Source organism: Macaca mulatta, chromosome 4 (genome assembly GCF_049350105.2).
Source record: "Macaca mulatta isolate MMU2019108-1 chromosome 4, T2T-MMU8v2.0, whole genome shotgun sequence".
Taxonomy (NCBI): domain Eukaryota; kingdom Metazoa; phylum Chordata; class Mammalia; order Primates; family Cercopithecidae; genus Macaca; species Macaca mulatta.
The window spans coordinates 145,863,544-145,877,948 of record NC_133409.1 but is presented as its reverse complement, the minus strand read 5'-3'; the positions used below and the strand labels follow the sequence as shown (position 1 = coordinate 145,877,948).

Sequence of the window (14,405 nt, the reverse complement as noted above, 5' to 3'; positions counted from 1 at the left end):
GCCTGTCCAGGACACAATTGGAGGGCTCAGGTGTCTCCCTGAAGAGTCAACACTGTGTCCCCTACCTCCTTCCAGAACAGAGCTAGATGTGGGGGCTCCCCTCCACCTCCCAGCTGTATCATCTCCACTGCCCTTATCTGTGGACATAGTGCTTCTTTACATAGTCACCTGAATCCCCAACTAGAATGTAAGCTCCAGGAGGCACAGACTTTGCCTGTCTCAGTCACTGTGGTCTCTCCAGCCCCTACAGCAATGCTTGGCACGTAGTAACTGCTCAACAAAAATAAATTGCTTAAATAAGTGAGTTGAGCAAAGCAGTGTGGAGTCACCCCCAGGGCTTCCTTGCCTGCCCTTTCTCCAGCCCCTGACTCCCACCCCGACTGGACCTCTCTTCCCACAGCATCCCTTTTACTCTCTTGCTGAAGAAACTATTGCTCCCAACTATCAAGCCCATCAAGTCAAAACCCCTCTGTCCTGGTTTCAAGACCCCTCAAAGTGCCCCTCCCCACCTGACCAAAGCTATTTCCCACCACTTCCCACCACACCCCTGTACTTTACTGGGTCTAGTGAGCTCCAGGAGCCACAGAACCTGACCAGCATTCAGCAACCAAATCAGAATGAACAGCTGGCTTTTCCCTACCTTGCAGGATCCTCTTGCAGGAAGCATGCAAGAGACAGTTAAAGTGCTTGGCCAGTATGCTAAAAACGGGAGCTATCATAACCTGAGGCTAGAGGCAGTTTCTCAAAGCAAATGGCAGCTGTGGGGTCTAAGGGATGCCAGTTCGAATCCCAGCTCCACCATTTTACTGGTGGGTGGCTTTGGACAAGATAATTCACCTAAGGCCCACTTTTCACAAATGTAAGGCAGAGATAACAAAAGAAGCTACTCTCCACGCCTACTGAATATATTCAATCAGATAGTAAATACGGTATGCCCATCACAATGCCTAGTCAAGAGTGAAAACTCAAACAATGGCCTTTATGCTGATTATCAGCATCCTCACTGGCTGAGCCCAGCCCGAACACAGAGAGACTAGCTTGCTTCTCTGCCATGATGACTACGGCTTATCAATTACCATGCCCTTAGTTTATTGTATGTCATTGTGTCTCCAGAGACCCCTTAAATCCGTCACCCCACTACTTGGCCCCATTCTTAGCCGATAATCCTTTTCTTGGTAATCACACCAAGCTTTATGGTCATCACTGTGGGGGGCGGGGCCAGTGCATATAGTTCACATTGTGTACTGCACAAAGATACCATCAGAGGAGGGGAATGGGAGGATGGAGGTGAAATCCAGCCAGGACTTTGATTGGCTTCTCCCCAAAGGAGGGGTCTTTCCAATTTGCACAAAGATGCATATGATCTAGCCCTGACCTTGTGTTTAGGGAGGAGAGAGGTTCTTTATCCTCATATTAATAGTTTTTGCAATTCCCCATCTGTTTGTTTGGGTCCTCACCACCATATTCCTTTTCATTGCCAGGTGATGATGTCACTGTCAACACTCACACGTTCCAGTGAATTAGAACATTCGCTTTTAATCTCCATCCTCCCATTCCACCCCACCTCTCTGGTGTTTTACACCCACATCCCTCTGGTTTCCTGCTTCTCATATGCCATGATCTAGGGCAGCATTTCTCAAACCATTTTGACGTCAACCCATGGTAAACAAATACATTTTGTACCCACACACACATATATATATATATAAATAGCCTAAACAAAGTAGTCACAAATCTCAGCTACCTTTACTATTTATAATGCACCCTGATGTGTTGTTCTATTTCAATTTTTTAAAATATTTATCTTGGTCCACTAAGTTGATTTCACTTCCTTAGTAAGTCTTGACCAGCATTTTGAAAACAAATAAAATGTGGTTCTCAAACCAGCAGCATCAGCATTACCTTCTGCAGAGTTTATTAGATTCTGCAGAGTTTATTAGAAATCTCCAGAATCTCAGTCCCCATCCCAGACCTACTGCTGAACCAGAATCTGCATTTCAACATGGTTCCCAGGAGATTCATGTGCACATTAAAATCTGAAAAGCCCTGGTCTGGAATACCAGGAAGCCACAATTGTTAACGCTGATCTATTAAATGAAGTGCCCAGGAACTCTCTCACACGTGAAGGATGTGAACTTGAGCATGGGCACCCGAAATCTGTTCAAGCTTCCCAAAGGCCCATTTCTCCTGCTTTACACTTCCAGGGAGTCACAGAGAGGTATTATCCCTCTCCCTGTGATTCTGAATATAGGACACGGCACTCTACGTCTCTTCCCGTGGCTTATTTACAGCTAGGAGCTTTGAAAGTCAATTTCAAAACACAAAGAAGTCTCATTTCCTCTGCATCCAAAGCGAGAAGTTCACAGACCTTTTCTCTGGGGAATAAGCTCCAGGGAAAAGAAGAGATGCAGGACCGAGAAGTAAGAGTCCTGGGTTGGAGGCCTAGTCTGGCCGTTAGCATCACAGATGACCCTTGCCCTCCCGGAGTCTCAGTTTCTCTGTCATTGAATGAGGCCATGGTGGTGACCATCTCTGAACTGCCTCCTCTCAAAATTCTCCCAAGTTGTCCCTTGAGGATACATTAACTCCTCCCAGACTCACTCCTCTGTGACATCAGCCCAGTTCTGAAAGTGGTCCTAGAGTCTGTACTGCCAGCTGTCCCTGCCCTGCAGCTGCATCCCCCCCCATAGCTCCTGACTCACTCTGGCCTTGGGCAGACCCTCATGGCCGTGGACCAGGGATGGGGAGGTGAGAATCCTCTTTTGTTCCCCATTTCCATACAGGGAAGCATAGTTGTGAATCTCCATGAATCCCACTCCTCCATCCCAGTAGACCTCATGTCCCTTGCCACAACCCTGGACATCACAGTTGTCCTCAGAGTGGACTTTCCACTGCTTTACTACACACCTTTGTCAGGAAAATCAACACCAAAACAGTGAGCTCTGCAGGAAAATAACTTCCGTGTTCCTCTTAGCGTCAACTCACAAGGCTAAACAAGATGTGTTTTGTTTGTTCACTTCCTGCTGAGGCAAATCAGTCCTGACTGCTAAAAGGGAGGCTGGAGGTAGGGGAGGGAATGGGGTGGGTGATGGGGTATAAACAAGCGAGATGGACAGAGATGGAAATCCAGCTTCCAGAAATTTGGGAAACTGGGCTGAGATCACCCCCAACAGGGCTGAAAAGTCGAACCCTCATTTTGTGTCAGCAGTTGGCTTGTTTGGGATGCTGTTGACAGGAAAATGAGTCATTTGGCATCCCCTATCTTTTAAAACTGTCAGATATTTACTAAGGGCCAGAACTGTATTGTCTGAATATTTGCAGATGTTCCAATAAATATGAGTCATGGAATCTAAGATGACAGGTATAGAAGACGCTGCTGGGGCCCTGCCCATAGGCACTGCCTCTCACCTCCGCACTCTGAAGGCTGCCAAATGCCCCATCTGACTCTGCCTTGGGTTCTTTCTGGCTGCGGGAAGCCCTTAGCCAGTGTACAGGGTAGCTTGGAAATGCTGGAGAGCCAATACCCCTGGAAACAGCATTTGTCCTGTCATGGAAGGGAAGTGAGTGGATAACCCCCTTACCCATTGGTTGGAATAACTTAGGATTCACTGTCCCCAGAGACCCCATGGTGCTAACTGGCCCAAAAGAACACCTCTGGGATTTCTTTCTCTTATTTGTCTTTCCTCCCCACTCCTCACCAGTATTTTAGGGTTTGCTCCTGGGGAAATCTAACCCAAGGCAACAGAACTGGTAGCTCAGGAGTTCTAATCTAGGAGAAAATAGGCCACGATGACCTGCACCCTGAGTTATGCAACCAGAGAATAGGCTGCCTCAAGAGGGGATGATAAAATGCCTGTCCCTAGAAGTGTGCAGGAATATCTGGTGACCATCTCAGAAGGGCCCACAGAAGTGACCCTGCATTGTTTGGAGGTCCTGGTGTTCTTGACAGAGATCCCGAGTCATTCATGCATTCATTCATTCAGTAGATATTTAGTGAGCTTCTGAACTTAAGAAGTTTGGTCTTAGGGAAATAGGATTTCCCAGGGCTCAGAGAAGAGTTGTGGGTCTTGTGCTTGAGCTTCACTATTAGAAAGTATTTCTTAGAAGTTGTGTTAAAATTTCTAACCTTGGCCGGGCACATGGCCCACACCTGTAATCCCAGCACATTGGGAGACCAAGGCAAGTGGATCATGAGGTCAGGAGTTTGAGACCAGCCTGGCAAATATGGTGAAACCCCATCTCTACTAAAAAATACAAAAATTAGCCAGGCATGGTGGCGCACACCTGTAGTTCCAGCTACTTGAGAGGCCGAGGCAGGAAAATAGCTTGAACCAGGAAGGCGGAGGTTGCAGTGAGCTGAGGTCATGTCACTGCACTCCAGCCTGGGTGACAGAGCAACACTCCATCACAAAGGAAAAGCTAAAGAAAACTCAGCAAAGAAGCAGCAAACAGAGGGAAGGTAATTTAATTTTGGCACCTGACCAAAATTAAATTTTTAATTGACAAATTATAAATAATAATTGTATATATTTATGCGGTACAAAGTTATGTTATGAGATATATATAAAATCTTGGCCAGGCACAGTGGCTCGTGCCTATAATCCCAGCACTTCAGGAAGCCAAGATGGGAGGATTGCTTGAGCGCAGGAGTTTGAGAACAACCTGGGCAACATAGACAGACCCTGTCTCTTATTTAAAAAAAAAAAATTAATTTTAAGGGCCAGGTATAGTGGTTCACGCCCCGTAATCCCAGCACTTTGAGAGGCAGAGGTGAGAGGATAGCTTGAGCCCAAGAGTTCAAGACCAACCTTGGCAACATAGTGAGATTTCCATTTCTACTAAAAATTTTAACATTAGTCAGTGTGCCTGTAGTCCCAGCTATTGGGGAGGCTGAGGTGGGAGGATTACTTCAGCCTAGGAGCTCGAAGTTGATGCTGCAATGAGCTGTGATTACACCACTGCACTCTAGCCTAAGCAACAGAGCAAGACCCTGGATCTAAAACAAAATAAAAATTTACCTTTAAAAACTCAGCTTTTCTCCTCCCCTCTACTTACGGAGTCTTCCCGGCAGCTTGCAGATCCCCCTTTCACCCAGCAGGTTAATTTGAGCTTCACATCTGGCTTGCACGTGGGTGCCTAGGGGAGGCATGGCTGCCACAGGGCTTATAGGAGAACCAGCCAATTCTCCCTCCTAGAGAGAGAGAAACCAGGACAGAAGAAGAGCGTCTTGGTGAAGGCTCAGCCATCTTTAAATGTCTTAAGAATTTTTTTGGAAGGGAAAGAGTGTTTATCTCTCCCAATAGACTGCATCAACCTTAAAGGTAGGAACCATGTATATCTTCAACCCAGTACCATCAACATCTTGTACCCAGTGGGCACAATAAATGACATCCTTCCAATTCAAGCTTTCCATGCATGTGCCTAACTCCAAGAGGGATCCCCTGTCAAGACTTGTATGATTGAAATCTGAGAGCCTAGGGATACTCACTGGATCCTTGGTGAGGACAACACAGGAAACCTGAGAGGCCAGTATCAAAAGACCTTAAATCAGAAATAAACAAACAGGCCAGGTGCAGTGGCTCACACCTATAATCTCAACACTTTGGGAGTCTGAGGCGGGTGGATTTCTTGAGGTCAGGAGTTTGAGACCAGCCTGACTAACATGTGAAACACCGTCTTTACGAAAAAATACAAAAATTAGCCAGGCGTGGTGATGGACGCCTGTAATCCCAGCTACTCAGGAGGCTGAGGCGGGAGAATCACTTGAACCCGGGAAGCGGAAGTTGGAGTGAGCCAAGATTGCGCCACTGCACTCCAGCCTGGGCAAGAGAGCAAGGCTCCGTCTCAGAACAAACACACACCATTTTCAAAAGAGAAAAAAGGATAAATTTCTGAATCCTAAGGTCTCACCACCGGAAGCCTGTATCTTTACAATTCAACAATCAGCCTGGCCCCCAGAGATGACGGGGGTTCATCCATCCAGATGAGAAAATGAAGAAGGTGGCAGGATTTTGTAGGAATAGGAGGCTCCTTGGGGCTCATGCCCAGCCACAGGCTGCCACAGCACGGAAAGGAAAAGTGAAACCAATTCCATCAAGTCATTTTTCACTCTAGGATTGTCAAAAGCTTTACATTCATCTCTTGGGATCCCAGGAGAGCGATCTGCTGAGAAAGAATTTGGATCGGAGCCAGCAGAACTCCAGAAGCCTTGGCTGCTGCGAAAGGGGATTCAACACCTTCCAGGGTCGTTCTCACTTCATTTCCAGCCAGACCCCCTTTGGTGCTGTTTCCCAAGTAATCAGACCTCAGGGGCTGCCTCCTAACGGGGAAAGGAAAGCTTACCTTGCTGGAGAAGGGGCTCAAGTCACAGGACTTGCCTAGGACTTGCCTAGGACTTGCAGGAGGCTCTTTGTCTACTCCTCTATCCCCATCCAAGTAAGAGGAGCGGGGAATTCCGGGGCTGTAACTGCGTGGGAAACGCCAGCCATGGAGCTGCTGAGGATCAGACTCCTGGGTTTCAGCATGGAGGCCAGGGAAGGGTCTGATAAACGGGTATGGGTCTTGGCGAGAAGCGAGTGGAGAAAGGCCTTGGAGTGGGACAGGGCCCCAGCTCTGGGGGCAGTTCCGAGGCTCCCAGGAAACCGGCGAGTGGGGAGGGGCTGCTAAAGAGGGGCTCCCTGCGAGAGAATGCGTTCACCAGCTGTGAGGACCCGGCTTGCGCAGGAACTTCCAAGGACCTCACATTTGGTTGGTGTAGGGACGACCTGTGGTAAGGGGGCTGCAGAAAGGGCCTGCAGGGGCTGTGCGTGATGCCTTCAGAGCTGTGTATGACACTGAGTCAGGGGCGGTGACCCGCGTCTGGAGGTGGAAGGGGAGGTGAGTGGGATGGTTGTGAGGTTTAGGAATGTGTTGGAAAGAGAGATTCCCGCCAGGTAAAAGGTCTGATAAAATAGGTTTGGAAATCTGGATAGTGGGGAAAGGATGAGGGAGCAGGTGGCTCCGCGTGCGCGCTGCGTGTTCAGCCGCCAGGCTCTTACCTGCATTACAGGTGGAGGTGAGGAAGCCACCGGCTTTCTGTCGTGAGCGCTTCCCCGGCTGTGGCTGCTGGGGCCCTAGGCCCGCGCTCCTAGTCCTCCTCCCCCAAACCCCTAACCTGGCTCCGAGAACTGGAAGGTCGCGTGGGAGGAAATGTCTTTCGAGAAGCGCCAAGGCGTGTGCGCCCGGGTCCCCCGCAGGCGGGCAGGGGCGCCAGGCGCTCCGGTAATCGCTATCCTTCCGGGAAACGAAAACGAAAGAGCGGGATGCGGTTCCACTCGCGCCGCTGCGGGCTAGGGGTAGGGCAGGGGCCCGCCCCGCGCGAGCGCAACCCCGGGGCGCTTCCCGCTCGCCAGCCTGGGAGGCGTGGATCCTGCACACAGCCTCCTGCCGGTGGACAGCCCCTCTGGCGACCAGGCCTTGGCTCCCACTGGGGCAGAGGTGGGATTCTGCAGGATCTGAGGAGCTAAGGGGACCCCTAGTCCTGAACTCGGGACCAGCTGCCTCTCTTATGGTCCCGAGCCCAGGAGCAAGACCCTGTGAGTCTCCGCACATGGGATGGGAAGGGGCCGCCCATGGGGTGTTCCTGGGCCTGGTGCCTCCGTTTAGGGGTGGGTGACCTTCCCGGCCCCGATAGATACTGTCTCGGTCTGCTGTTTGGCCCCGCGGAGGCCCCACAGGTCCGGAACCGTAGCGCCACCATCAGAGCGGCTGTGCTCTCCTGAGCGGGACCAGACTACTCCGAGATCCCGACTGACACCTTTTCCTGGGCCTCTGAGTGCTCCAGAGTTGGTGCCTGGCCACCCATCACCCTTTCCATCTGTCTCAGCTCCCCCTGTCTCAAGAGAGGTTGTGCGCATAAAAACAAACCAGCAGACACTGAAGAAAAGGAAAGAAAAGCATTAACAACCTTCTGCTGAAAATCTGACGGTGTAGATGCTGTTACAAAGTAGGCTTAGCGCTGATATATTATCACCAGCTCTAGGCCAGCAATAAGAAACCAGTAAGAACAAGGCCAGAAACCCAGTAGAAAAAAAATGAGCAAAGGATATGAATAAACAGTCCACATAAAAGGAAATGCCAAGTGGCTCCTGAATATGCGAAAAGATGCCCAAGGCGCAGTGGCTCATGCCTGTAATCCCAGCACTTTGGGAGGCCAAGGTGGAAGGATCGCTTGAGCCCAGGAGTTGGACACCAGTCTGGACAACATGGTGAGATCCTGTCTTTACCGAAAATTTTAAAAATTAGCTGGGCTTGGTGGGGCTACACCTGTAGCCCCAGCTATTCAGGAGGCTGAGGTTGGAAGATCGCTTGAGCCTGAGAGTTGGAGGCTGCAGTGAGCCGTGATTGTGCCACTGCACTCCACCCTGGGCAGCAGAGAAAGAAAAAGATGCTCAGACGAACTCACTATTTCCAATGTGCAAATTAAAGTTATTCTGAGACAAAAATTTTTACCCATAAATTTGGCAAAAATTTAAAAGTTTAATAACATAATCTGCTGGAGAGGCTGAGAGGAACAGGCACTCCACTGGGAGTGTAAAGTGGTGCAACCCCACGGCAAGGTCTGGCAAAGTTACAAATGCATTTTCCTTTCACCCAGCAATCTGCCCACCAGAAATTTATTCAACAAATATCCAAAGTATACGTAGTTACATATTTCATTATGGTTTATAATAGCAAAGTATGAGAAATAACTCAAGGTGTCCATAAAAGGAGGCTTGATAAAGTAATGTGCATTCATTTGTTTTAATTTTAATTTTCCTTTTTTTTTTTTTTTTTTAGAGACAGGGTCTCACTCTATCACCCAGGCTGGAGTGCAGTGGTGCCATCAAAGCTCACCTTAACCTTCAACTCCTGGGCTCCAGTGATCTCCCACCTCAGCTCCCAAAGCACTGGGATTACAGATGTGAGCCACCACACCCAGCCAAATTATGTACATTCATTTAACTGAATACAGTTCAACACTTTATGGAGTTCTCTGTGGATCATGGCAAGCTCTCCAAGAGGCAGTATGGCATAGTGGATAATAATCTAGACTTAGGAACACCTGCCTGGTTTGGAATCCCAACCATGTCATTTACTGGCTGTGTGCCCTTGAGCAAGTTTGTTAACCCCTCTACTGCCTCCCTCTACTAACTACTGCCTCAATTTTTTAACAGTGAAAAAGAGCAAATAATAATACCTGTCTCATAAGGTTGTTATGAATAAGTAAGTTAACATTTGTAAAACACCCAGAACAGTGCCTGACCACCCATGCTAAGTAAAAAAATCAAGGTACGAAACAGTGTGTATTACTACCTCTTGTATGTAAATATATGTGTGTGTATATGTGTGTGTGTGTGTATGTATGTATTAACTAGTGTTTATACAAAGAACCTCTGGAAGAATACATAAAAACTAAAAAGCATAACTGGAATTTAGAGTAGAAAATAAGAGAAAGGGTTTTTGTTGAAAACCTTTTCATATTGTTGTTATTTTTTTTTCCCCTAAGACAGAGTCTTGCTCTGTCGCCAGGCTGGAGTGCAGTGGCATCACTTTGGCTCACTACAACCTCCGCCTCCTGGGTTCAAGCAGTTCTCCTGCCTCAGCCTCCTGAGTAGGTGGGACTACAGGCACGTGCCACCGCGCCCAACTAATTTTTGTATTTTTAGTAGAGACGGGGTTTCACCATGTTGGCCACGATGGTCTTGATCTCGTGACCTTGTGATCTGCCCACCTCGGCCTCCCAAAGTGCTGGGATTACAGGCGTGAGCCACTGTGCCCGGCCTTGTTTTGATTTTTGAATCATATAAATAAAAACCTATTCAAAATACATTTTAAAAAGAAAGTTTTAGGGCTAGTCTGCCAGAACCTAAGTAATAATAGAAATAAATAGGCACTGCCTGAGACAGACTAAAAATGGAGACATTTCCCTTTGGAAGGACAAAGTTGATGGTATGTATAATCAAAGTCTACAAACCAATATGAGCAGGAATAAGTGGCTAGACCCTGCCATGCGGTTCCTCCTTCAAGAAAGAAATATGCACAGGGGTTTCATGCTCAATAAAATAACAATATTTATTTCTGTTTTAGAATTTTTAAAAATAACACTACTATGAAGAGCTCAAGATACATAAACTTTTAATTTATAACAACAAACCTTCTTAATATTTATAATTATTTTAAAGGAGGGGAGAGAGGGACTATGAGGTAGACAAAAACGTAAAAGGAGAAGAATGGAGGTGAAAGAACTGCGTCAGAGCGTGCAGGAGAGAATGAGTGAAATACATTCAACAGGCAAAGGGCCCACCAACCAATAACAGCAAAACCATCCAGCAATAGGAACAGAGAAGTTTTTGCCTTGTGATGGATTCATAACTCTGTCAGGTCTTACACTCTTCTAGAAGGCAGGACTGTTGGCTAAGGACTAAGCACTCCCAATTTTAAGCAGGCAAGCCTAAAAGAGGATGGCAGAGCAGGGAAAGACACCTTGGAGCAGGGTTGAGTGGTATGGGAAAACACTGGAGTGCTGAAGGAAGACCTGAAGGGGGTCACAGAGGAGTAAGAGGATCAAAGGTGAGACAAGAACGTAAATGTTGTAGAATCAGAGCCTGAGAAGGAAACACCCAATGGTGCTAGTGGTAGTCGTGGGGCCTCTAGGCATGGAAATGGGAAGGTAGATGAGATGGACCATATGTTGGATTTGAGTATTAGAGACAAATGTTTCACTTCGATTTTCCAGAGAGAGTTGGGGCCAGGACTGGGGCAGGGAGGTGACATGTCACTGAGAAGGAGAAGCTGTCACTGCAGATCTGGACACGAGTAACGAGAGTGGAGCCAACAGGTCACCAGAGGGCATGGTACCCAGGGAGTGGCCCAGGAGAAAGTGCCCATTTCTGTGATCTTTAGTTTGAGGACGAGATTCTCTTTCATTCCTGGAAGGAAATGTTCAAGGTTTCCTCACAAGGAGCCCTTGGACCATCCACAGCACTGGCATTTTCTGGGCAGCAAGGCTTCCTGGGGTTTACTCCTTGGGCTTTATCATGACGTGATTGCAGACATCTCATAGCTAGTTCCTCCGAAGAGACAAATGGCTCGTGAGCCTGCAGTTCTTCAACAAACCAGGTGTAGACCAACAGTGATGGGAGACAAAGAAGGTTGTTCTTCCTGTCTGTCCCAGTGGGATTCATGTTTCTCAGAGGGTAAAAAGAAAGCAGAACTTGACCTTTACTTTCCTTTTACAGCAAATGGTTGTTCCAGAAAAAATGCAACAACACCTGAACTCTTCTAAAGAAAAAGAAGACAAAACCATCTAGTGCATCTATGCCATCCTGTTGAAGATCCTATTTGAAAAAAAGAGAGACAGAAAGGTTTTATTTTTAAGTGATAGAATAATCCAAAGTTAAAAATTCAACACAATGGAAAATAGTAATTCAATCCATGCTGCAAACAAGCTTCTTGGGTTGCTTTATGAATAGTATGAGCTGAAGGACAGCACCTTCCATATGGCCATATCCTCACATCGCCTTGGAAGTTTGCCTCTGGACATATTTTCCTATCTGACCATCTTTCCCATCTGGCTTCAAACTTCTGGGCTCAAGAGATTCTCCCACCTCGGCCTCCCCAGTATCTAGGACCACAGATGCATGCCATCACATCTGGCTAATTTTAAACAATATTTTGTGCAGACAGGGTCTCACTATGTTGCCTAGGCTGGTCTCAACAAATTGGGGCTCATCAGCAAACTGGGACACCCTTTTCAGGGCTGATAACCTATTCCCCTGGCTTCCCAAAACACTTTCTTAGTCCTCTCAAAGGGGTAAGCAAATTTGCCTTGAGGCTAGAAGAATGGAGAGAAGACTGGGCATGGTGGCTCCCGCCTGTAGTCCCAGCACTTTGGGAGGCCAAGGCAGGTGAATGGCTTGAGCTCAGGAGTTTGAGACCAGCCTGGGCAACATGGCGAAACCTCATTTCTAGAAAAAATTAGCCAGGCATAGTGGCACACACCTGTAGTCCCAGCTACTCAGGAGGCTGAGTGGGGAGGATCACCTGTGCCTGGGAGGTCGAGGCTGCAGTGAGCTGTGATTGTGCACAGCACTCCAGCCTGGGTAACAGAGGGAGATCATGTCTCAATAATAATAATAATAATAATAATAATAATAACCGTAAATAATGTCTAGGACTTAGATGGGCAAAGAGGTGAGGTGAATATTAAGTACTTTGGAGCAGAAAGTAACAACTGTTTATGTCAGAACATCAGAAAAAGACTGTGGGTCAGACACAAATGCTCCCCCTGCCTGCCCCCTGCAGTCTGTTCTCAGCACAGCTCCCTCTGTGGACTGTTGAAATGTGGTTCCTCGGCTCAGTGCCCTCCAATGGCGCCACCTCACTAGAAAAAAAGCCCTTGTAGTGACCTCAAGGCCCTACCTAATCTGCCCACCACCCACCCCTGACCATACACAGATAGATAGATAGATAGATAGATAGATAGATAGATAGATAGATTGATTGATTTTTTTTTTTAGATGGATTTTCACTCTTGCAGCCCAGGCTGGAGTGCAATGGCGCACTCTCGCTCACCACAACCTCCACCTCCCAGGTTCAAGCGATTCTCCTGCCTCAGCCTCCTGTGTAGTCAGGATTACAGGCATGAACCACCAAGCCCAGCTAATTTTTTTTGTATTTTTAGTAGAGACAGGGTTTTTCCATGTTGGTCAGGCTAGTCTAGAACTCCCAACCTCAGGTGATCCGCCCTCCTCGGCCTCCCAAAGTGCCAGGATTACAGGCGTGAGCCACCATGCCCGGCCCTGACCATATCTTTTATGACTTTCTCCCTCACTCAGCTTCAGCCACACTGGCCTCCTTGCCATTCTTCAAACACATGAGATGCATTCCTGCCCCAGGGGCTTTGCTGTCCTCCTGCCTCCAATCCTCTGCCTCCTCCCCGATACCCACAGCTCAGTCCCATGCTTCTTTCAAGGTTTTCCTCAGAAGTCACCTTCTTTATGGCTCACGCCTGTGAGCACTTTGGGAGGCCGAGGCTGGTGGATCACTTGAGCCCAGGAGTTTGAGACCAGCCTGGCTAACATGGTGAAACACCCCTGTACTAAAAATACAAAAATAGCCGGTGTGGTGGCATGCCTATAATCCCAGCTACTCGGGAGGCTGAGGCATGATAATTGCTTGCACCTGGGAGGCAGAGGTTGCAGTGATGACTTTGTTCCACGGCATTCCAGCCTGGATGACAGAGTGAGACTGTCTCAAAATAAAATAAATAAAATAAAATAAAATAAAGTCACCTTCTCAGTGAGGCCTTCCCTTAACATCTCTACTTAAAATTGCAAACCCCAACACTCCTTATCCCTTTCCTTGCTTTACTTTTCTCCAAAGCATGTATCACTATCTGATAAACTACCTACTTTATTTGTGTAGCTACTGTTTGTCTCCCTTACAAACTCTGTGAGATCAGGAATATTGTCTCTTTGATCACTCCCATAACTCCAGTACTTAAACAGAGCCTGACATACAGTAGGTGCTCGATAAAAGTTGAAGAAATGAATGGAGAAAGGAATGGAAAACCATTAGCAGTAGGCTAAGGAACTTAGACTTTGTCCTGCTAGTAACTGAAAATCAATAAATGTTTTTCTCCCCCTCTTATAGTTGATATCAGCTAGGAAAATGGAATGAGTTTCCTTTCAGCATGGCAGACAAGAAAAAGTATAGAACACTGAGTCAGATGCTCATATATTTAAATTCCAGTCTTGTCACTTAGAAGCTAAGTGCCCTTTGATAAGTTTTGTAATCGCTCTGAAACTCCACTGCTTCTCCTGAAATACCTGTGACAGCAGTTCATAGGGTTACTGGGAGAATGAAATGAAACATGAAAAAGTGTCTCAAATAGTACTTGGAAAAAAATTTAATAAATGTTTGTTTCCCTCCCTTCCTCCTAACAAACTGAGAAATTCCCTATGCATTATGACATCAGTCAGATTCCCAGAGGAAACAGATGGCACACCCAAATTAGGCTAATTCAAGGTGAGTTAAATAGAGAGACTCTACAAAGGTGTGGAGAAACCACAGAGGATGGGGCAGTACCCAGACCCAGTGACAACAGAGTTGTCACCACTCCTAGGGGCATAAGGACAGGGAGGGAGCAGTTTCCAGAACCCAGAAGGAGAGAAAAATTTCGAAGGCATATTTAAAATTCTAAAAGTGATGAGAAGCCTAACTATTTTAAAACATGCTTTATATCTAGAAAAAGTATATGTCCCGGGCTTAAAAAAAAAAAAAAAAAAAACAAAAACTGGATTAAAAAAAACATACTTGAACCCAAACCCCACACAACTCAATGGTAAAATAGAGATTTTTTTTTTTCTTTTTCAGATTCAGGG

The 14,405-nt window shown here is 47.0% G+C and overlaps 2 protein-coding genes and 1 long non-coding RNA gene across 21 annotated transcripts in view; 1 reads left to right on the top strand and 2 right to left on the bottom strand.

The window, feature by feature from the left end:
* The window catches only part of ETV7 (ETS variant transcription factor 7), a 38,536-nt gene extending 30,842 nt beyond the window's left edge, over positions 1-7,694 (bottom strand). For 6 of the 19 annotated variants that reach the window (XR_013416482.1, XM_028847620.2, XM_001116763.5 and 3 more), the window contains exons 1-2: positions 7,038-7,694; positions 5,056-5,191 (exon numbers count right to left, since the gene is read on the bottom strand). Coding sequence is in view for 11 of the 19 variants with exons in the window: in XM_001116763.5 (XP_001116763.5) it covers positions 5,056-5,191; positions 7,038-7,043 (142 nt within the window). In the remaining 8 variants the exon portion in view is untranslated. Of the gene's footprint in view, positions 1-5,018; positions 5,192-6,342; positions 6,638-7,037 lie in introns of those variants that run through there. The other 13 variants (XM_078000257.1, XM_078000262.1, XM_078000256.1 and 10 more) reach the window with 8 other exon arrangements.
* On the top strand, positions 5,807-9,361 carry LOC144340406 (uncharacterized). The gene is made up of 2 exons (XR_013416511.1): positions 5,807-8,246; positions 8,818-9,361. It is a non-coding gene; the product is annotated as an uncharacterized LOC144340406 (long non-coding RNA).
* Positions 9,362-10,066: 705 nt separating this feature from the next.
* The window catches only part of PXT1 (peroxisomal testis enriched protein 1), a 55,337-nt gene continuing 50,998 nt past the window's right edge, over positions 10,067-14,405 (bottom strand). Inside the window, exon 4 of the mRNA XM_078000306.1 lies at positions 10,067-11,357. Coding sequence (XP_077856432.1) covers positions 11,253-11,357 — 105 coding nt within the window. The 3' untranslated portion in view covers positions 10,067-11,252. The remainder of the gene's footprint in view (positions 11,358-14,405) is intronic.